Source organism: Sciurus carolinensis, chromosome 15 (genome assembly GCF_902686445.1).
Source record: "Sciurus carolinensis chromosome 15, mSciCar1.2, whole genome shotgun sequence".
Classification (NCBI taxonomy): domain Eukaryota; kingdom Metazoa; phylum Chordata; class Mammalia; order Rodentia; family Sciuridae; genus Sciurus; species Sciurus carolinensis.
In genome coordinates, this window is record NC_062227.1 from 41643711 (window position 1) to 41667504 (window position 23794).

General features: G+C 37.2%; 1 protein-coding gene and 1 non-coding gene across 3 annotated transcripts in view; both read left to right on the forward strand.

The window, feature by feature from the left end:
• The window catches only part of Rnf125 (ring finger protein 125), a 38487-nt gene extending 28600 nt beyond the window's left edge, over nucleotides 1-9887 (forward strand). The window contains exons 5-6 of one of the 2 annotated variants that reach the window (XM_047526976.1): nucleotides 2338-2445; nucleotides 9512-9887. In XM_047526976.1, coding sequence (XP_047382932.1) covers nucleotides 2338-2445; nucleotides 9512-9526 — 123 coding nt within the window. In that variant the 3' untranslated portion in view covers nucleotides 9527-9887. Of the gene's footprint in view, nucleotides 1-2337; nucleotides 2446-5538; nucleotides 8661-9511 lie in introns of those variants that run through there. The other variant, XM_047526975.1, reaches the window with a different exon arrangement.
• A 980-nt stretch (nucleotides 9888-10867) lies between these two features.
• Nucleotides 10868-10944, forward strand: Trnaa-ugc (transfer RNA alanine (anticodon UGC)). Its single transcript has one exon. It is a non-coding gene; the product is annotated as a tRNA-Ala (tRNA).
• Nucleotides 10945-23794: the final 12850 nt, after the last annotated feature.

Consider the following 23794-nt stretch of genomic DNA (forward strand, 5'->3'; position numbering starts at 1 on the left):
TGAAATGGACCAAATTATGTTATGTTTATAAATATAAATATATACTTATATATATTTATAAATATGTCACAATGAACCTCACTATCATGTATAGTTATTATGCACTAAAAAAAAACAAAAGAGTCAGGCTGGGGATATAGCTCAGTTGATAGAGTTCTTGTCTCACAAGCACAAGGCCCTGGGTTCAATCCCCAGCACTGCAAAAATAGAGCCATTTATATTAGTCACTCGGGAAATGCCAATTAAAACCATAGTGAAACACCACTGTGCACCTATCGAAATGGCTAAAAAATTTTAACAACATCAAATACTGGTGCGAATGAGGATAAGCTGAGTAATTCACACTTTGCTTCTGGAATGTAAAATGGTACAGCCACTCTGAAAAACAGTTTGGCAGGATTTTTTTTTTAATAAAGTTAAACATACCTACTGTATGACCAAGAAATCAAACTTCTAGAAATTTATTCTAGAGAAATGAAAACTTATTTTTATACAGACATCTGTACCCAAATATCCATTCCTTTTTAACTGGTAACAACCCCAAATCAGAAACAATCCAGATATCCTCCAAAAGGTAAATGGATGAACAAATTCAGATGTCCGTACCATAGATGATTTTTTAGAAATGACAAGGTAGGAACAACTTACATGGCCCTCATGGTCATTGTGGTCAGTGGAAAAAAATCTATCTCAGTGAAATACTATTCACTAGTATTTCCTCTAGTTCTATTCATAGAGGATTCTCAAAATGATAAGGTTATAAAGGTAGAGAACAGATCAATGGGTGCCAGGGGTTATGGAGGGAGGAAGAAGTGAAAAGAGAGCAGCACAGTGCAGTTCCTTTATAGTGGCAGGAAAATTCACTTGTTATACAAATTTCTGCATGTGATACAATTTCAAAAAACTGCACACATACATTTAAAAGTTGAATATGTGAGCTGGGCGCGGTGGCGCACACCTATAATCCCAGCAGCTCGGGTGGCTGAGACAGGAGGATCCCAAGTTCAAAGCCAGCCTCAGCAATGGTGAGGTGCTAAGCAACTCAGTGAGACCCTGTCTCTAAATAAAACACAAAATAGGACTGGGGATGTGACTCAGTGGTAAAGTACCCCTGAGTTCAATCCCCAGTACAAAAAAAAAAGGAGGGGGCGCTGGGGAGATAGCTCAGTCAGTAGAGTGCTTGCCTTGTAAGCACAAGGCCCTGGGTTCAATCCCCAGCACCCCCCCCAAAAAAAAAAAAAAGAATTTGAATATGTGCAAAACTGGTAAAATGTAATGTCTTGACCAGTGTAACTCTACAACATGTACAACCACAAGAATGGGAGTTATACTCCATGTATGTATAATATGTCAAAATACATTCTACTGTCATATATAACTAAAAAGAACAAATTAAAAAATTAAAAGATAAAAAATAATGTAAGGTGTGAGCCTAGTTAATCATCAATTTCCTAGTTTCCACAATGCCCTATGCTTATGTCAGATGTTAGTATTTGGGGAAGATGTTACTATTTGACATTTTTTAAATATGTCAAAATGAAAAAAAAAAAAGTTGGTACTAGGGTTTGAACCCAGGGTTACTTTACCACTGAACTACAGCCCTAGTCTTTTTTTTTTTTTTAAGACAGGGTTTTCCTAAGTTGCTGAGGCTGGCCTTGAACTTCTTGAACTTGTGCCTTCTCTTGCCCCAGCCTCCTGAGTCCTGGAATTACAGGCATGTACCATGGTGCCCACACAAAAATGTTTCTTTAAGAACTTTATTTATTTATTTATTTATTTTTAATATTTTTGTAGATGTTGATAGGCCTTTACTTTATTCATTTATTATGTGGTGCTGAGAATTGAACCCAGAGCCTCACGCATACTAGGTAAGTGCTCTACCACTGAGCCGCAGCCTCAGCTCTCTTTAAGAACTTTAAATGGCTATTAAATAAAAAATTGATACCTATGGCCAGGCATAGTGGTACATACCTATAATCCTAACAACTTGGGAGCTGAGGCAGGAGGATTGCAAGTTAAGGGCTAGCTAGATCTTAGCAAGACCATCTCAAAATGAAATTTAAAAAGGGCTGAGAATGTAGCACAGTTGTAGAGTACTTGTGTAGTACATGTGAAGACCTCGGTCCAATCCTCAGCAATGCCAAAAAAAAAAAAAGGTAAATATGAAACATTTTTACATTATATATGCAAATAGACAAGACGAAATGGATGCAATGTTAAGATAGGGTGAATGGAATTGTAAAAGTTAAAATTCATTTTGAATAGTTACTTATTTTTTAAATTCTGAAACTATTATTTAAAATTCTTTCTTGAATTCTTGGTATCTGTTCTTTCCAGTTCTGTCCACTTTGCCGTTTAATACCCAATGAGAATCCAGGCAGCTTTGACGGCAGTTTAATAAGACACCTGCAAGTTAGTCACACTTTGTTCTATGACGATTTCATAGTAAGTATATTTTCTTACTTTCATGTTATATTTTTATGTTATGTATGTTAAACTTACCTTTTGTTTTATTTTATTTTATTTTTGCGGTGCTGGGGATTGAACCCAGGGCCTTGTGCTTTCGAGGCAAGCACTGTACCAACTGAGCTATATCCCCAGCCCTAAACTTATCTTTTAAATTCAAGTGAATAAAATGATAGAGGAAAAATGTGTTTATAGCTAAGGTGTTAAGTATTAGCATTAAGTAGGAGAGCATGAAATTCAAATATTTTATAAATTTGACTATTGATATTAAAGTGGTTTTCTATCCTGGAAAAAATTATTTTCTTTGTGATCTAGATAATCACCCATTGTAAAGATAGTCAGATTTAACTTTTAAATTATTTTAATTTTTATTCTATTCCCTCCTTTTTACATAATTATAATTTTTATGACATTGTGGATTTACATAGCTGAGATGATGAGAATTCTGCATCCAATTGCTTTTATAAGTACATTGTGTCTACAACAGATATGATATTATCAGGCTAGTAAGACAAGTCTTTTCATTTTTTATTTTAATTCAATAAAACATAAAACTGTCACTTATTAAAAAAAAAAAATATATATATATATATATATATATTTTGTACTGGGAATTGAACCCAAGGGTGCTTCACCATTGAGCCACATTCCCAGCCCCTTGTATTTTTCATTCTGAGACAGGGTCATACTCAGTTGCTCAACCTGGCTTTGAACTTTCCATCCTCCTGCCTCAGCCTCTTGAGTCACTGGGATTACAAGGCATGCACCACATCAGTTCACATTTTTAAACCTAAAATTTATTACAAAAAATTTTAAACATTAAAATGTAGACAGAAAAATATAACAAATCTTCATATACTCATCAGCTAGCCTCAATCAATCATGGCCATCCTATTATGTTGAGAGTTTTTCAAGATGGATGAACAGTTATATATAGTATGAATAGTTTTAAATATTTTTTAATATATTTCTCATCATCAGAAATAATAATAGCAAGCAAATAGTTCTACTTTGGTCCATGGTTGTCATGTGCAGAGAATGCATCGTCTCCTAAGTTTCTTTCAGCAAAAAAGTGTTAATGCTTATTAATATGGGGAGAAAATTCACTTCTAACCAAGTTCTGAAATAAAATACTTTCATTGTTATGGAGTCCTATTTGAATTTGCACATAACTTTCACATTTTTGATTGTTTCCTTATACATTTTCAAGATAAAATTTAGTCATTGTTAAGGATTGTTGTTTGAAAATTTTCTCTAGGCTTTCTGATCTGCCCATGTAGTCATCCAGATTCTAACCTAGGTCTGAATAATAACTCTCAGGGCCAAGCAACTTGGGAAAGATATTTGACCACAGAACTTCAGTTTGTTCATTTGCAAAGTAGAAGAGTAAAAGCACCCACTCTCAAAAGCTCTTGTGAGGATTAAATGAGAGAGTGCATAGAAAGTGATTTATTTGCACAGTTCAGGCATAGATGATAGTCAAGTTGAAGATTGGCAAGGAGTAAGTGGGATTATTAGGACCACTTGAAGAATTGAAGAAGGTACCTGACAGAGGTTAAATATTCTCTGCTCCTTTTCTCTAATAGTCTTTACTGGTACACAAGGCCTCGGCATGGCCTGGTTCTGGTTCATGTGTTTTTGTTGGTAATACAAAGAGGTTCCTGTTTATCTAAACTCTCTAAGATGTTCTAAAAGTCATGCGTTTCTGGCCAGTGATGTTCAGTCCATTCTTTTTTTTTTTTTTTTTTTTGGGTGCTGGAGATCGAACCCAGGGCCTTGTGCTTACAAGGCAAGCACTCTACCGACTGAGCTATCTCCCCAGCCCCTTCAGTCCATTCTTCTCAAGATCTTTCAGAGAAAGTATGACTGGTCACTTTGAGAATACTTTCCAGGCATTCAAAACCATATTCATGGGTACGGAAGTGAACTTGAATTAATGTTATTTTAATTTTTGTTTTTTAAGCTACCATATATACCAACCTAGGCACTTTATGCATATTATTTTATTGCTTCCAGAAACTTGTTTAAAGTGAATATTGTATTTATATCCTCATTTAACTGTGAAATGTCCAAAGCTCAAAGGCTAGTTGCCTAAGAGTAAGCCAGTGTTGAGACCAATCTTGTGCTCCACTGTGCTTTATGACTTTCTTTTGGATTTTGCATCTGTGTTTTAAAGTGGTCTAGTAGATTTCACTTCTTGTTGGTTGTTTATTGTAGGAGAGGAATTGCAGAGGATAGGGCTCATAATACTTTGCTTTACTAACAGAATATGCTCATATCAAGTTTTGAAATCTATTTAACTCACAGGGAGGCAAGAAGAGACTTTTTTTTTTAAACAAATAGACATTTCGTAGTACTGCTGGCATTGTGAATCCTAGGGGGAGCTATATCTACATCTATATGTCTATATATTTTCCCTTCTGCAGTGCTGATAGAACTCAGGTCTTGCACATGCTAGGCAGGTGTTCTACCATTGAGTTATGCACCCCTGTGCCCTAAGGATGTCTTAACTTACTCCATTTATGTGTTATATATTATATGAAATATAGAAGTCTGCTCAGAATTTTTAATATTGTCTATAAAAACTATTAATTAGGTTAGATAAACTTGAAATTCCAAATCAAGATTATTTTATCACATGACAGGAACTAGTTAATTATTAGTCCAGTAAAGGAAAATAGACAATGTGCTAGCTCTAAAGCTAAAGTCTGGGCTCAGTGACAGGCTTTGTGGAACCTTGGACAAGTCACGTAACTCAGGTTTGTAATTTCCTGCAAAATGAGGGCTTTGCATTGACCAACATAGCCCAATTTCTTTTTTTCTTTTTTCTTTAGTACAAGGATTGAACCTAACCTTGTACTCACTTAACCACTGAGTCACATCCCTTGCCCTTTTTATATTTTATTTAGAGACAGAGTCTCTCTAAGTTGCTGAGAGTGACTTTGAACTTGTGATCCTCCTGCCTCAGCCTCCAGATCTGCTGAGATAACAGGCATGCACCACGGCGACATCCTCCAATTTCTGATATACTGTTGATTCTGCATATTTCTAATTATTTTTTCTTTATTGTAGGACTTTAATATAATTGAGGAAGCTCTTATCCGAAGAGTCTTGGACAGGTCACTTCTTGAATATGTGAATCACTCAAACACCACATAATTCTATTAAGAGGAAGGGAAAGGGAACCATTCAATTGCAACATTTAAGATGCTGCTTGAACAATTGGAGGGAAGTTGTCAAGGTTTGATGGAGAAAAATGTATAACTGGTTATGTGTTTGTCCATACTTATTGTTATATTGCATCCAAAAAGTGTTCTCATTTTGATGATTTAAGTCTGTTTTGCCTCTTGAATTTCTCAGACATTTAACAAGAAGTAGTCTCTGTCTGTCATTAATTATGGAAGAAATACCGGCTGAGTATGTAGGTGGAGGATCTCTTTGCAAATTGGATGACACCATTTGGAATGCTACATTCATAGTTAGGCAAGACAACTGATCTTTGTTCTATATAAAAAGATGAAGAGTTGAACAAAGTGTGAAATTCAATAAATATGAAATCTGTCCCAATGATTTTTCTAATCTCTAATAGAATAACATGAATAATCTTGTATGGGAGTAGGAAAGGAAATTTTTGAAGTCTAAATAAAGTCCATTTAACAGATATTATATAACAGATATAATATAATATTATAACAATAAATTTTGTGTTAATTCTTTGACTTTTTATAATGGAACACATAAGAATTATTATATTTTTAAAATATTTGTGGCTTGTTGTTTAGAAATTTCTATAATATAGACAATTTCTTAAGAATCATCAGTTGATATTTATAGGAGTCACATCAATCATTTTTAGTAGAAACCCTAAGGTCTTTATTTATAATTTTAACCTTTTAAAATTATAAACTAAAACACCAAAACCAGACACAAATTTATAGCTAATGCATTATTGTAAGAAACATTCTTTTAGAACTCTGCCAATCAACCCATTTGTCCTCTTGTATCACAATTATAACCCCATAAAAGCAGCCACTACACTGATTTCTACAATAATCACTTTCCTGCATTTTAAATTATTTCATCACCTAGTGCTTATCTCTATATTTTAATCTTATTCATTTAAAATTGTCTCATTTGATTTATATTTCACAGGGACTGGAGCCGTAGCTCAGCAGTGGAGTACTTTCCTAGCATGCTAGAGGCCCTGAGTTCAATCCCCAATACTGTAAACAAACAAAAACAAAATAGATGTTTCATGCCTTTCTTTTATCAGTAGTTTCCTCCTTCCTTCCTTTTTTCTTTTTGTCTTAAAATTTCCCTGATGAAGAACCTGACTTAGAGACATTCCCACAATTTGTATTTTACTTATTTAATACCCATGACCAATTCAATAGATGCCTCCAAATATTGGCACATAGATCCAGAGATTCAATCAGACTCAAGTTTGATCTTTTTGCAAGACTTTGGGTCGTGGTGTGTTCTTTCATTGGAGGACCTGTAATGTCTGGCTCTCTTGCTGTGATGCTAGCTGAAATTGGTAGTCAGTACCTAGATCCATTAATTCACTGTGGGTTGAGATTATTCTCTCATTTCTGTTATTAGTTATTATTATTAGTTATAACGTTTTGATAAAGAGAAATTCCCCAAATCTGCTCTTTGGTTAACCCATGGTATAGTTCAAATAGGAGGGGGAAAATAAGTAACTGGTTTTTCCCCCTTTATGTTGCAGACTGGGGATTGAACCCAGGGCCTCATGTGTGCTAGGCAAGTGCTACATCCTTAGCTCTATTTTTAAATCTTATTTCAAGTCAGGGTCTCACTAAGTTGTCCAGGCCGGCCTCAAGTTTGCAATCCTCCTGCCTCAACTCCCAAATAGCTGGGATTACAGGCATACTCCACCACACCTGGCCTTTTTCCCCTTTTATGTACCAATTTTCAAGATGATAAATGTGTTCATTATCTTATAGCAATCACTTTTCTAAAAAAGTATTATGGAGTAATATATTTAAACATATTTGATGGTCTTCAATGCATTATAAATGTTACTTTATTGAAGCTCCACTTATCTAATCTTTGGTCATTGAAAGCCTCATCAAGACAGTTCTGAGACCTTTTGATGCTTAATGTGAATTCCTTGCTATCTCATATGACAAAATACTTCAGGGTGAACTTATACGTGAATTTGTGTGTTTCCTGCTCCAGACTTCCAATCAATCATTTCTTCAACGACCTGGTTTCTTGCTGTGAGAAATGGTATTTCAAACCATACTCTGGACTCCTAAGGATGTTCCTTGCTACTAGATCGGTCATTGTTTCAAGGAAATAGCCAGTACTTATCTGTATGTTTTTAAAGATAAAACACTTGATGAGTTTCTTTTGCTACTTCCAAATAAAATTTGATAGTATAGGGTTTTTTCCTAACTTTTATATTTCAAGAATACTCTGTACTTCTCTACTAAAAATCTTGGTTTTCAAGAACACAAGGCATGATAGAATAAATCACAATTACCACTTCCTTTATTTACCTTTCACATGCATCTGTGTCAGAATAACAATACTAATATAATCATAACCAATATCATGACCACAACAAAAATGTTTTTATTTGCTCTCCCCATTTCCCCGCTACTTTTAAAAAGTTGTACTATGTTAACATTGTTAGAACATTGGTATAATATGCATACTTTCTCCCTTTTATCTCCAATTTAGTCTTGGCTCTTCAAGTAATGATATATTTAACATTCGCTACTATTTTTCATTCAATGCCTCTATTTTTCCTAACTGGCTCTTTAGTGACACTTCTAGGATGTAGATTAATATTCCAATCTTGAAAGGAAGCTAAAACATAATAAAGACTAGTGGTATCAACTCCAAAGGATGAAATGTTATTTGACTTAGAGTTAACTTTTTAATTTTAACTACTTATAAGCTAACTTTTCTCCTTAGACATAAATATAATCACAATCATGGTGCCCCAAATTTTCTATAGCAAGTTACCCCTAACTCACTAAAAGTGTTGTTACTATTTTTCCAGCTAGTATGAGGTAATCGGGAAAATGTAAAGCTAAATGAAATCTATAGGACCTCATGTCATCATTTTACTTTTTATTTTTTTGGTGGTGCTTGGGGTCAAACCCAGGGCCTTATGCATGCTGGTCACATGCTCTGACACTGAGCTGCATCCCCAGCCATATCCTGCATTTTTTTTTTTTTTTTTTTTTTTTTTGGTGCTGGGGATAGAACCCAGGGCCTTGTGCTTGCAAGGCAAGCACTCTACCTACTGAGCTATCTCCCCAGCCCCATATCCTGCATTTTTGATAATGATTTCAAACTTTTTTTCACAGATGCTAGCAAGTAACAAAAGATATTTAGTTTCACAAGCTCTCTTCCTCTAATTTGGATAGATCATGCAATAAAGCAAAACCTGTTGGACAAGAACCAGAGGAGAGGAATTGTTCAGAAATAATCCTTGGACCAAAAATCTAGCCCATGAAAAATAGAGCATTATTTCTGAGCATTAGTACCGAATATCCAAACAATAAATTTGTTAATTCAAAGCAGTCGAAAAGGCATATTTATATCTGTAAAACTTGATTTTAAAAACTTAGTCTTTAAAATCTGTTTTAAGCAAAGCTGTAAGTCCTCTCCCACTATTAACCTCAGTGCAATTCTGAATCCTGTCCCTGAATTCCTCTTGTGATTCTTTTGCCACCTACAGGACAGATTAGGTGCTGGCCACCTGCATTATCCTGTGTTCTGAATTATTTTGAGTTGTAAAATGGTGAAGTACAAATATACATTGTTTCACTGTGCCCTTAGCCTTTTATAAAAGGAGTGTATCATTTATTGTTTTGAAATAACCAATATTTTAAGTTGTTGACTACCAAAGTTTCACTTGCTTTCTTAAGTGCCTCAGGCTAAGCCTTTTCAAGGCTGTATAAGGGAAAAACTGATTGACATGTTATTCTTCCCAACCTAAATTCTAACCCTACAAAAGCTTATGGGGGTTTCTCATTTCTCTTTCTTATTTTTTTTTTCCACTCAGATTTCTAAAATGTAGGTGGAACACCTGGATTGATGGTAAATCTACAGTAAAGATAGAGTTCCAGGTCAGATATTCTGAGAGATTCTGTGTCCAATGATGATGTTTGTTTTTTGTTCCTGGGTGCTAAGTGTCTTCCATTATGAGTGAACTTACTCCCATTTTTGAATGTTTATCATGTCATAATTTGTATTCTCAAACACGGATGGTATTTTAAAAAGTACTAAGAAATTCATCTTTTATTACTCAACTGTAAAAAAATCTGTATAATGGTCAGAATTTAAAATGTACAATTCTTTTTCTTTTGAAAATTGTATTAATATGGGAAATAAAGAATGGCAGGACCATTGTTTTCATTAAAATATCTACTGAGTCTGTTCTTAAATACTGATCTTGATAATTTTTTAGACAAATCTAATGTGTATTTTTCTTTTTTTCATCTCCTCCTCCTCCTCATTCTCCTCCTTTTTCCTTTTTTTCTGTGCTGGGGATTAAACTCGGCCTCATGCACACTAGGCGAGTGTTCTGCATTGAGCTTCATATGCTTTTTAAATTGTCGCCATTCAGCAACATTGTTCAACACTCTACAAGTTTACAGTTTAGCCCCTCACAAAAAAGAATCATCCTGCCCAAAATATCAAAAATGCCAAGGTTTAGAAACCCAGACTTGGCTAAGGTGAGCACCATAGAGTTACTATTGGTTCTGCTAGCCAAGGGCTTCACTGAAATTTAAGATGGAAGGGCTAGTGATCAAGCTCTGTGTGGTAGAGCACTTGCCTAGCATGCATGAGACCTTGGGCTGTGATCTAAGGGCCATTCACATACACACACAAATACTACTACTAATAATAATAAGGATGCAAATATCACACTACCTACTAAATAAATACTAAGCTTTAGGTGGCTCTAGCTGTCATGTTACGTTTGTTTCATAGTACATATGAGCTCTTTAGATTTTGAGAAGTACAGGCCAGAACGGAGGTGTTATTCACATAACCTCTGGTAACTTTTTGCTGACATCCTAAAAGGGAGAGAATCCAGGGTCACTTGAGAAGACTTAACTTTTATTACTTAAATTATCTTTTTTTGCTGGTACTGGGAATAGAACCCCATTCCGCCCACCGCCCGCCTTTTTTTTTGGTCAGGGTCTTGCTCAGTTGTCTAGGCTGACCTCAGACTTGTGATCCTCCTCCCTCAGGCTCCTGAATCACTGATATTACAAGTATATGCCATTAAACTGGGCAGATTATCTTTATTGACAAAAACATTACAGAGAAGCACCTGTGTCTGAGATACTTAAGGCTAAGAAATATTTGTCTCTTAGTAAAGAAACAAAATATTAAAAGAAATATTTACTGGGGCTGGGGAGATAGCTCAGTCGGTAGAGTGCTTGCCTTGCAAGCACAAGGCCCTGGGTTCGATCCCCAGCCCCGCCAAAAAAAAAAAAAAAAAGAAATATTTACTATTTAAAAGAAAGTAAATTTTATTACTGAAAAATCAGCTGGTATTTTAATCCTACAGATTTCAGAGACCTTATATGGGTCATAAAGCTAATCATTGCTCCAAAGTAGACTTATACAAAGCCCAATGAAGCTGAGTCACAGGGAAAGGTATTGAAGGTAGGTAAAATTATGCTGTGATTACAAATGACGCCTACGTTATTTAGATTTTCTTTGCTGTGACCAAAATACCCAATAACTTATTTAAAGGAGGAAAAAATTATTTTTGCTCATAGTTTCAGAGGTTCAGTCCAAGATTGGTTGATTCCATTACTCTGGAATCAAGGCAAAGCAGAACATCATGGTGGAAGGGTGTGACAGAGGAGTGCTACTCTGTTTTATGGTGGCAAGGAAAAAGAGAGTTAGGGGAAGGGCCGCAGGGAAATGCCCTTCCAGGGCATGTCCCCAGCAAATGATCTCCCCCAGCCTTGCGCCACCTGGCTGCAGTTACCACCCAGTTAGTCCATTCAAACTAGGAGGGATTGGTTAGGTTATAGTGCTCATAATCCAATCATTTCATCTCTGAACATTCCTACATTTATAAAAGCTTTGGGGGACACCTCATATCCAAGCCATAACAACCCTCAAATCTCACATTCTGCAAAAGGCAACTATGAGTTCTGGCTGTTCCTTCTCTAAGGCAGCCTTTCTCTTGCTTCAGAATTCCAGGCTGCTTTCATACCATGGTATTTGTGTATCACAATGTGTTTCCAATCACCCCTCACTGAGCATGCTGGACAGTTACTATTGGGTTTGGATATGAGTCGTCCCCCAAAAGTTCCTATCTTAATGCAGGAATATTCAGAGGAAAATAATTGAATTGTGAGAATTGTAACTGAATCAGTCCACTCTAGTGTGAATGGACTATCTGGGTGATAACTGTAGAGGGGGGTTGCTAAAGGAGGTGGGGCATTGGGGGCTACCTAGAATATTTTGTTCCTCTCCTCTTCCTGAAAGGAGCAGTATCCTACTGCCATGCCCCTTCCACTGCTTACCTAGGTCCCAGAATTATGGAGTATGTGAACAAGGGACTGAACCTCTTAGACTATGAGCCAAAATAAACTTCTATAAAGTTGTCCTTATCAGGTATTTTGGTCACAGCAGTAAAAAGTTAACTAACACAGTTACACAGGTCATTTCTGTCCACATCTCACTTGCCAAAGAAAGTCTCAGGATCATGAATAATGTCAAGGTTTGGGAAAACGCAATCTTATGGAGAAGAGAACTGGATGAGTTATAGTAGAAATGCCAGCCATGTAGATACAGGTCAAGTAGAGTTGACAGAGAAGATGCAGAGATCCATATGGGAAAAATATTTAAAATATGTGTGGGAAGGAGGGTGAAATATCAAAATGAGACTAGAGTTTTAGAATCATGAAGTGATATTCATTTTTGCCATGTAATTTTTGATTAATTTGCCCCCAAATTTGGAGTGCTTTTACTAAATGAAAGATCCATTAGTTTCTCAAACATAGAAAATATTTTTTGTGAATCATTCTTATTTGTTAATAAGTAATGCCAAGTGTATTCCCCATCTCTTACAAGTGTAATATACTGTTTGTGTAGCTCCATCAGAACCACTTGGGGTGATTGTTATAGTAATAACTTTTCATTTTAGGGGCTCGCCTCAGACATACAGAATTAAAATTTCTAAATTCTGATAGATTCATCAGCAAGTCATCAAAAAATATTTGATTTTTTTTTCATTTCCCATGATCACCATTTCTACAATTATTTTTTTGGCAGGGGGTGGTTACTGGGGATTGAACCCAGGGGTGTTTAACTGAGTCACATCACCAGTCCTTTATTTTATTAGAGATAGGTTCTTGCTAAGTTGCTCAGGGCCTCACTAAGTTGCTGAGGCTGGCTTTGCACTTGAGATCCTCCTACCTCAGCCTCCCAAATCACTGGGATTATAGGCATGCACCACTGCTCCTAGCCATTTCCACAATACTATTTCAAGTCATTCATTATCTTCTCTCTTGCCTGGATCCTTATAGCTATGTAATTCACTTCTGTGCATTCACTTCATGACATTATGGTCCATTTTTATACAGTAGTCCGATCTTCAATAGCATGAATTAGATTGTGCCACATCACCTCTCCACTGCTCAAGATGTTCCCAGGGCTTCCTGCTATTGCTAGAATAAAATCTAATGACTTTTCCATGCCTTTCAAAAATGCTTCATGATCTGGCTCCTGTCTACCTCTCCAACTTCATCTCACTCTGCTCTTCCCACTGATCCCTATAGTTCAACCACTCTGAACTTCAGGTTTATTAAACACACCAAGATAAAAGATCCTGCATCTTGGCACTTTCTTTTCCTTCTATTTTAAAAGTTCTTCCCAGGGCTGGGCATGGTGGCACATGCCTGGAATCCTAGCAATTCAGGAGGCTGAGGCAGGAGGATCACAATTTCGAAATAGAAGCAACTCAGCGAGACCCTGTCTCAAAATAAAAAAATAAAAAAGATTTGAGGATTAGTAAAATGGCTCAGTGGTTAAGGACCACATCAGTTCTCCATCCAAATAAAATAAAATAAAATAAAATAAAAAATAAAAAGCTTTTCCCAGAGTTTGACATGGCTGCTTCATTTGAATTCCCAGTTCAAATTTTAGCTCAGAAAGAATTTTCCTCATAACTTGAACCAAACCATTTTCCCATTTTGTCTATTGTTTTATTGTGGTTTCTTCATAGCTGTTATTAAAATTTGAAATTAACTTACATGTTTATTTTAATTTTTATTGAGTGCCTCCCTTTTAGAATCTAATTTCTTTGTAGGTATGCACCACAAAACTCCATAATATTTACAACCATGGCACAAGGTAGGCACTTAATAAATATTTCAGCTACCTGATCTGTAATGAGAGGTGTTTTTTATCCTCTTCTTTGTCTTAAGGATTGAATGCAGGGCCTTATGCATGCTAATATGCACTGTACTACTGAGTTGTACTTCAAACCCCAAGAGTTTTTTATTTAATTAAATTTATTTTTTTCCAGGTACAGTGGTGCATAACCTATAATTCCAGACTTGGAAGGGTGAGACAGGAGGATCACAAGTTCCAGGCCAGCTGGGCAATTTAGTGAGAACCTGTCTCAAAAAGTAAAAGGGCAGGGCATGTAGTTCAGGAGTAAAGCACCTCTGGGTTCAATCTTTAGTACTGCAAAAAATGAATAAATAAATTTTTAGACAATGAATAAAAACATAAAAATTGTACTTACTTATGGGGTACCATAAGTAAGTATGGTTCTTGCATACATTGCATATTTATCCCTTCAAACATTTATCATTTCTTTATTATGAAAATATTCAAAATCCTTTCTCCTAGCTTTTTAAAATATGCAATACATTATCATTATCTACAGTCATCCTATTGTGCAATAGCACATCAGAACTTTTTATTCCTAAATATAACTTTGCACCCATTGATCAACGTCTCCCCAATCTTCCCTCCTCTATCATGAATTATTGGTGACATAAAAGTATAATGCACCAGGTGCAATGGTGCACATTAGTGATCCAGGGACTAAGGAGGCTGAGGTGGGAAATCACAAGTTTGAGGCCAGTCTCAGCAACTGTCTCAAAGTAAAATAAGAAGGGCTGGGTTTGTAGCTTAGGGTTAAAACACATCTGGCTTCAATTTCCAGTAGCAGAAAAACAAAGTATCAACAACAAACCAAAAAAATAATAATACTTTCATTATATAAAGGTCATAAAAATGATTAAAAATTTTAAAACCTCAGTATTCCTGCTTAATTTGTCCTTCTCCCCCTTCCCCTTCCTCCCCCTTCACTGCCGTTACCTCCTCCCCCTCCCCTCCTCCCCCTCCCCTCCTCCCCCACCCCTCCTCCCCCTCCCCTCCTCCCCCTCGTCCTCCTCCTCCTGTACCAGGTAACTAAGTCTCCACCGCTTTTTATTTTAATTTGAGATAGGGACTTACTAAATTGCCCAGGCTGGTTCCAATGTGTGATCCTCTTGCATCAGCCTCCCAAATAGTTGGAATTACAGGTGTGGGTCTCCACACCTGACCTAGCTGAATTTCTTTATGAAACAACGTAGAAGTATAAGTTAGTAAGAATACCTCAGTGGATAAATAAGCAATGAACTTAAAGACATGGTTTTAATGGAGAAACAGCTGGTCAAATCCACATGCATAAAACATCTAGTTGCTAGTAATCAGATATTAACTTGAACACTGTATGATGTACTGTTTTTCTCTTTTAAGACTTGTGGAAAAATGCATCCTACTGTCATATTTAACTAATTAGAACAAATTTAAGAAAAAAACAAAACTTACGGATCAGAGATGGCAGCATAGCTCAGAGGTAGAGTGCTTGCCTAGCGTGTGTGAGACCCTGGATTCAATCTCCAATTCTGTGAACAAGGCCCTCAGCCATTTAGCAAGACTCTGTCTCAAAAACTAAAAAGGATGGGCTGGGGATATAGCTCAGTTGGTAGAGTGTCTACCTCGCAAGCACTAACCCCCTGGGTTCAATCCCCAGCACCACCCCCCGCCAAAAAAAAAAAAAAAACTAAAAAGGACTGGGAATGTGGTTCAGTGATTAAGCCCCTCTGGGTTCAATCCATAGTACCACCCCTCTCCCCAAGAAAAAAAGAGCAGCATAATGTCTCAGTTTGCTCATTATTGCTATCCCAGAACTTGGCACAGTGTCATGTATCTCAATAGACACAAGATAAATATCTGACAAGTAATTAGTGAACAAATTGTAGTTTCATAAGCTTAGACAAAATGTTCTTAATAAAAAATGTCTTCAAGCCAGATGTGTCTCTTCTCTTTAGAGACCTGCCAAATGAGCTGTTTTAATCAGCTATTTCGTTGCTATGACTAAATGATCTGACCAGAACAATTTTTTAAAATATTTTCTTAGTTGTCAATGGACCTTTATTTTTTATTTATTTATTCATATGCGGTGCTGAGACTTGAACCCAGTGCCTCACACACACATGCCAGGCAAGCGCTCCACCACTGAGCCACAACCCCAGCCCTGACCAGAACAATTTTAAAGGAGGAAAAGTTTATTAAAGGGCTCACTGTTTCAGAGGTCTTAGTTCATAGAAGGTCGGCTCCATTCCTTGGGGCTTGAGGTAAGGGTGAACATCATGGCAGAGTGTGTGGCACAAGGAAGGGGCTCACAGATCAGGAAGAGACAGACTACTTCAGACTACTTTGTATTTACTCTCTGATACAAAATATATATCCCGTGGCCACACCCCCAATGAACCACTTCCTCCAGCCACACCCCACCTGCCTCCAGTTACCACTCAATTAATCCCATCAGGGATTAAATTACTGATTAGGTCAAGACTCTCACAACCCAATCATTTCTCCTCTGAACCTTCTTACATTGTCTCACCCGTGAGCTTTTGGGGAACAGCTCACATCCAAACCATAGCATAAGCCAAACTACTGGACCACTTCGCTCCTAGACAAAAGTTCTGAAGTAGAGATTCAGTCCAGTGGTGCAGCTTTCATGGAAGAAGCAGTATTTCTTTTGTGTTCAGGATCATTTTGCCAACTGCTTAGTAGCCAGTCAGTTTTGAAAAAGAGATAAGGGATTATCCATGTGTCAACCAAAATATGTGGACAGAAATTCTGGTCTCAAATCCACCCCCTGAGGATAAGGTTTAAGAGTATGTATGACATAAGGAAGTAGGGCTATATAAGGTGACCATGGTAAAGGAAAAGTGTTATGGTTTGGATGAGATGTCCCCCCAAAATCTCATGTGGTAGTGCTGGAATATTCAGAGGTGAAACAATTTGATTATATGAGTTGTAATCTAATCAGTGGATTAATCCATTCAAGGGATTACTTTAAATGGATGACTGTGTGGTAACTGTAGGCAGGAGGGCATGGCTGAAGGAAGTAAGTCATTCAGGGCATACTGTGGGGATTATATTTTGCCTGTGGTTCATTCTTTCCGCGCCCCCCTTCGTACTCTCTCTTCTTCTTGGCTGCCATGAACTGACAGCTTTCTTTCACTACGCTCTTCTGCCACTATTTCTGCCTCATCTTGGGTCCAGAGCAATGGAATCACTGACCATGGACTAAAACCTCTAAAACCAAAACCCAAAATAAATTTTCCTCCTTAAATTGTCCTTGTCAGATATTTTGGTCATAGTGACAAAAAGCTGGCTAACACAGGAAGCAAAGAAATTGGTGGTCTGTGCGTGCATATTCAAACTTCATTGCTCTTCACAGGACTCCTGTTCAGAGAATGGTAGCATTAGCATGGTCTGAGAGTGGAATTTTCAGTCTTCTGATGTTGAGAGATCACCCATCACATACCTTCACAGGTCCAAATGAATGGTTGATGGTTTCATTTGGGTTGAGATAGACTTTTATAGGCTTCAAGGTACTGAAAAATGTCTCAGGTAATTGTTACCTTCATGACTCATATGTTAGAGGTGTTATCTATAGCAAAGGTATGAGTATGTGACCTCTTAAGATTGGTGGTAAAAGAAAGTAACTGAAAATAAATGAAGATGGAGGGTTTATTCAGATTTTCCCTTGGCTTCAATATTGGAGATATGGTGCTAATTTCAAAGGACAACTGTACGTTATACATTATAATTTCTGCATTTAATTTGCTCTAGATTATATAGCATAGTCGGCTGCTGAATCATCCTAGATAACCAAATAAAATTGGCTAGTCCAGGTAATCAGGTAAAATGAAGAAATTGTTTAATTCTTTATATCCAGTATGTTTGGATATACTCCTAAGCATATTTAACTTTGTCCCATTGAAACACATATAAACACATTATATATAAACCTATAATATATATATATATTTTGGGGGGGATACTAGAGATTGAACCTGGGGCATTTTATCAGTAAGCTATAACCTTTTTATTTATTTATTTAAAAAAAAATTTAAGATGGAGATGGGCATAACGTTATTCAGGTGTTGAGGATCAAACTCAGTGCCTCACATGTGCTAGGCAAGCACTCTACCACTGAACCACAACCTTGGCCCCGTCTTTTTCTTTCTTTTTTTTTTTTTTGGGTGCTGGGGATCGAACCCAGGGCCTTGTGCTTGCAAGGCAAGCACTCTACCAACTGAGCTATCTCCCCAGCCCCCCGTCTTTTTATTTTTTATTTTTCACTAAGTTGTTAAGGGTCTTGCTGAGTTGCTGAGGCTGGCATGGAACTTGTAATTCTCCTACTTCAGCCTCCCAAATTGCTGCAATTATAAGCAGGTGCCACTGTTTTTGTCAAAACTTTTTTTTTTTTCAGTGCTGGGGATTGAACCCAGGGCTTTAGTGCTTATAAGGCAAGCATTCTACCAACTGAGCTATATTCCCAGTCCCAAAACATTCTTAGTAATGTGTGTAATAAGGTTAAAGTTTTATATGTAGTGATATTGTCTTTTGAGAGTATTTCAAAGGTGAGTTCTTCAGAAAATTTGCTCTTGTGGCATGCTGGTTTTTAACTACTTTAAAAAGAGAAAAAATAACTTTCTAATTAAAAAAACTTAACAGATTAATAAAATCTGAGAAACAGAAGGTTGAATTGTGGTTGCCAGTTCTGCAACAAGCAGAATTGTTGTCTAACGGGTATAGAGTTTCAGTTCAGCAATATGAGGAAGTCCTAGAGCCTAATGTACCGTAAGGTGAATGTAAGTAATACTGTGCTGTGCACTTAAAAGTGGCCAAAATGGTAAATTTCATGTTATGTTTTTTTAAAAACCACCATTTTTTAAAAATGACAAAAGAAATTTTTAAGCCAAATACCTTGGTATATATGTACATTTTGGTGATACCGAGTTTTGGAAATTATAATTGTCAGTGAAATTTAGGAAAGAAGAAATGTCATCTTACTGGCAAAGCTCTTGAGGTTTTTAAAATAAAGTCTTTAAATATAGAGACTGAACATCACTACTCCCTGTTTCTAGTTTTTACCCACTGGTCTCTCTTTAGAATTTTTTTTTTAAACCACAGGTTGATTTTTTTTTCTTTTTAAAAAATAAGCGCATTATAATTATACATAATGGTGGGATTCATTGTTACATATTCACACATGCACACAATATAACAATAGAAGGTGGCCAATAGCATTCCTCAGTATTTCCCTTTTCCCTCTCTTTAGACTTTCTTATAAAGCTTAAAGCACACATCCTTGTTTGCTTTCTTTCCTCTTCCATTTGCTGGGTTTGTGCTGTCTTTTCGGTATTTATTGGTTTAAGCCGCCATTCAGGGTAGTATTGCCTCCATTTTAACTTAAGTACATCTTTCAGGCCCTATCACCTTGTCACATCCTCAGGTACTGGGAGTTAGGGTTTTGCCGTATGAACTGACGGGTAGGGCAAATATTCAGCCTATAATCTCTATTTATTTTTTGTGGAGGCAGGGATCAAACCTGGGGCCTCATACGAGCTAGGTAAGCACTATATCACTGAGCTACACCCCCAACCCTATTTTTAAATTATTTTATTGTATTGTTTTATTTTGAGACAGGGTCTGGCTATGTTGCCCAAACTAACCTTAATCTCCTGTGCTCCAGTGAACCTCCTGCCTCAGCCTCCTGAGTAGCTGGGATTAGATGCACAACACTACACCTGGCTAAAATTCTTTGTATTTTCTTTGTTCAAATTATTCCATGGTTTCTCTCTCCTGATTAGGCCCAGACTGATAAATCAGTTTGTGTAGCTTTTTTTCCTGATTACTTTAAATAAAATTCAATAAGAAATTTACACTCTCCCACTGAGATTTTCTTAGAAGTGGGTAGAGAATGCTGAGGTCCAGGTCAAGAAAGTAATTATGTGTTGGACTGAAGGACCCAAGTCAGTTTTTTGATTTACTTCCCTTTCTGTTTTATAAGTTAGAAATGCTGACCAGGAAAGCCTGGCATCTAGAAGAGGAAGGAATGAATGCAATGGAGGGTTTGGGGAATCCCAATTCTCTGAGCCATTCCAGTGTGACTCACATTGGCTTTTCAAGTACAGTGGACTAGAACCAGTTTGAGGGCAATGGTGATATTTTAGAGGTAAGCGATGAAGAGCTCTCTGCCAGCCCCGTCGGCTTTCTTCATCTACGCTTTCCTGAGATAAAGTTTGTCCAGCAGTGTACACTGTGCTTCCCCAGAGTAACTGCTGAAACACAGAAATGCCCTTGGTGTTTGCCAGCCTTCAATCTTCAGTTTAGTAGTCCTGCAGGCCTGACAAAGTTTTTGATGTTTGCTTTTGGGAAGCTCCACTAAAATTAAACTGATAGTTTTATTTATAATAGGCCAGTGATTCATTAAAACTAATGTTTTAGTTCCTTAACCTCAGGTCCTTATTTCCAAATTCTGATACTTAAAAATGAATAAAGAAAAAAGGGGGGCTGGGGAGATAGCTCAGTGGTAGAGTGCTTGCCTTGTAAGCACAAGGCCCTGGGTTCGATCCCCAGCACCCAAAAAAAAAAAAAAAAAAAAAAAAAAAAAAAGAAAAGAAAAGAAAGAAAAAAGAAAAAAAAGGATATGGAAATGCAGGGTTAGGGGTATAACTCAGTGGGAAAGAGCATTTGCCTAGTATGTACAAGGCCTTGGGCTTAGATCCTCAGCACTACAAAAGCGGGGAGAAAAGAGGAAAGAAAAGAGTTACAAACGAAATATACTCTTCCTGCTACAATTTACATCTGAAGTGTTCCTCAAAGACCCATGTATTAAATGCTTACTCCCCAGTTTGGCATTATTGAGAGGTGGTGGAATTTTTTAAGAAGTGGGGTCTATTGGGTTATCTTCTGATCATTGGGGGCCTGACCTTGTAACAAGTAGTGGGACCCTGCCCCTTTCTTTTTCTCTCTTCTGCTTCCCAACTGTAACAAGGTGAATTGCTTGCTCTACCACGTGCTCTTGCTGTGATGGACTGTTTCACTAAGATTGGTTGGCCCAAAAGCCATAGGGTCAACTGCATGAACTGGAAACTTTAAAACTGTGAGCCTTTCCTTTTTCAGTTAATTATCTCAGGTATATTGTTACAGGAACAGAAAGCTTACTAACATCATTGCTTCTTCCCAAACAAGATAGTTCATTTAATGTCCTTTTTTTCTTAATTTTTTTGGTACCAGGAATCAAACCCAGGGCCTTGAGCATGGTACCGCTCTACCAGTGAGCCATACCCCCAGACCTTCTAATGTATTTTTAGATGTTTCCCTGCCAATAGAAATGATACCAGCAGGGAATATCAGAGGAACCAGATTAGTTGACAGCGGAACTCTCACTACTGCCAAGTCTTCCCAGTGAAGTCCACGAGACTAGACAGTTCTTTGCTTTGCTTTATTATCTATCCAGCCACAGGTAGTACATGTCCTGTGGTTTCTTCCCATTGCCCCATGTTCTAAATGGAAAATGCCATTGTAGTTGTATTTGTTCTCCATTGTGGTACCAATAATAGGGTACTTGAAAGGTATTACATTTACAATTTAGTTGAAGATTGCAAGATCATGAGATGTCAAAACTGGATCAGATTAAGAGTCAAATAAAGGAAGAAGTATTTGGAAATACTGGACTGGGAAAATATTGGTCTTATGACATTGCCTCTAGAAAAAAAATGGTTGGAAAGAATTTTGGATTACCTCTTTTGGCAAAGGTAGGACATGCCTATTTACTGAGGATGAAGGCTGAAATAATTAAACTTTATGTACAGAAACAGGGGTATTTATGTGTACTGAAGGGTTTTTCTGATTTCTTTAAAACTTAGATTTTGATTTTTAAAACTGGTGGTAGGCTGCTGGCAGTGACACATGCCTGTAATCCCAGAGTCTCAGGAGTTTGAGGCAGGAGGATCACAAAATTGTGGCCAGCCTTAGCAACTTAGTGAGGCCCTATCTCCAAATAAAAAATAAACAGAACTGGGCATGTAACTCAGTGGTAAAGCATCTCTGAGTTCTATCCCCAGTATAACAAAACAACAGCAACAAAATTAGTATTAGGTTTTTGCATCTGTTTTACCAGAACTAATCTTGTTATCTTTGCCTCTGTCATGGGTATGAGGACAGGACAGAACAATGCCCAGATGATGTCAATAAAATCAATAAACATTTTAAGCAAAGGAAAGATAAAAAGGAAAAGGATGAGGGTGGGAGAAGAGAGAAGGGAAGACAGAGATCATTTAGCTTCAGCTTTACAGCTTTCTCTCAAAAATGAAAAGAAGCTGGGTACAGTGGTGTATGCCTGTAATCCCAGTGATTTAGGAGGCTAAGCAGGAGGATTGGGGGTTCCAAGTCAGCCTCTGCAATTTAGCAAGGCCCTAAGCAATTTAGTGAAATCCTTGTCTCTTAAATAAAATATTTAAAAAGGACTGGGGATGGAACATGAGTTAACTTGTTGAAATGTCTGCCATCATTTGTCTTTAACTAGGGTTTTGCCTCTGAGGACAGGATTCAGAATATCTGTTTTATTGTTGGTTTGCTTTCTTTCTAGTGATTGACCTCTGTGTTTGGGCAAGGCAGATGGTGGTTGCCTTGTCCCATAGCTCCTGATTTAACCTACCTAGAAGTTAAGGCATTGCATTTAATAAAAACTGAATATTGAAATCTTAGTTCCACATTCTTGGTGAGAGTAGAGTTGGCATGGGTTGGGACTATACACATCTGTAGTCTAGTTAACTGTACCATAAAAGCTGAATTTCAAGAGATAACAGGGCCACTGGAGCTACACATATGAATATTATAAAAAATGGCAGCTGTACAACAGTATGTAAAAATACTGCTGGTATGAAATTAAATGGCCAGGGTCTTGGAGTTTAGGTCACAGACAGAGAGCAATCTTAGCATGCACAGGGCGGGCAGAGAAGGGAAGGGAAGGAAAGAGTAGGGGAGATGGAGGGTGGGGGTGGGGAGGGAGAGAAAGCTGCAAGTGATGGCACATCCCTGTAATCCCAGCAACTTGGGTTGCTCCTAAGGTGGGAGGATTGCAATTTCAAGGCTAGCATGGGCAAGTTAGGGAAACCCTGTTGAAAACAAAATGAAATTGGACTGGGAATGTAGGTCAGTTGTATAGTGTTCCTGGGATCAATTTCCAGTAGAGAGAGCAAAAGTTAAATGGCATGTGAGTGGCATGAAAATGCATGTTAGTAATGACATTTATGAATGAATTGAAATTTAACTGTCACAGAGTGTGCTATAAAAGGGTAAATTCTTTTATTTTCTATAATTTAATCTGACTTTTGAATTTCCATTTGTGCTAATTCGCAGAGATACGAGAGAGAATTTAAACTTGCAATGGAAAGTGACTCAGTTACTTTTCTTTGGGGAACAGGGACCACTTTTGCTGCATTTCTCACTTGCCTCCTATCTACTTCTGAAGTATTGATTCAGTTAGGCAAAGGAACAAAGTCCAATCAGGAAGTAGAGTTCACAATTGATAGTTCAGTAGAGAATGTTTAATATGGTAAACTAATTAAAAAGAAGCTACAAGAGCTCAAAGTCTAAGAGTAACAGTAAGGTAAACACTAAGTCACTAAGAAAAGTCAGGGACTGCCTAGCAGGAAGTGGGACCATCAAGGGAAGGGCCATCTGTTTTTTTTGTTTGTTTGTTTTTCAAAGTTTCAATAAAACTTTATTAACACTGAAACCTGAATCACACATAGGTTTCCTGTGTTGAGAAATACCAATTTCCTTTCAAATTTTTAACCATGTAAAAATGCAAAAGCTGGGCTGGGGCTGGGGCTCAAAGGTAGAGTCTTGCATGTGTGAGGCACTAGGTTCCATCCTCAGTACCACATAAAAATAAAATAAAGTAATTGTGTCTACCTACAACTAAAACAAAATATTAAAAAAA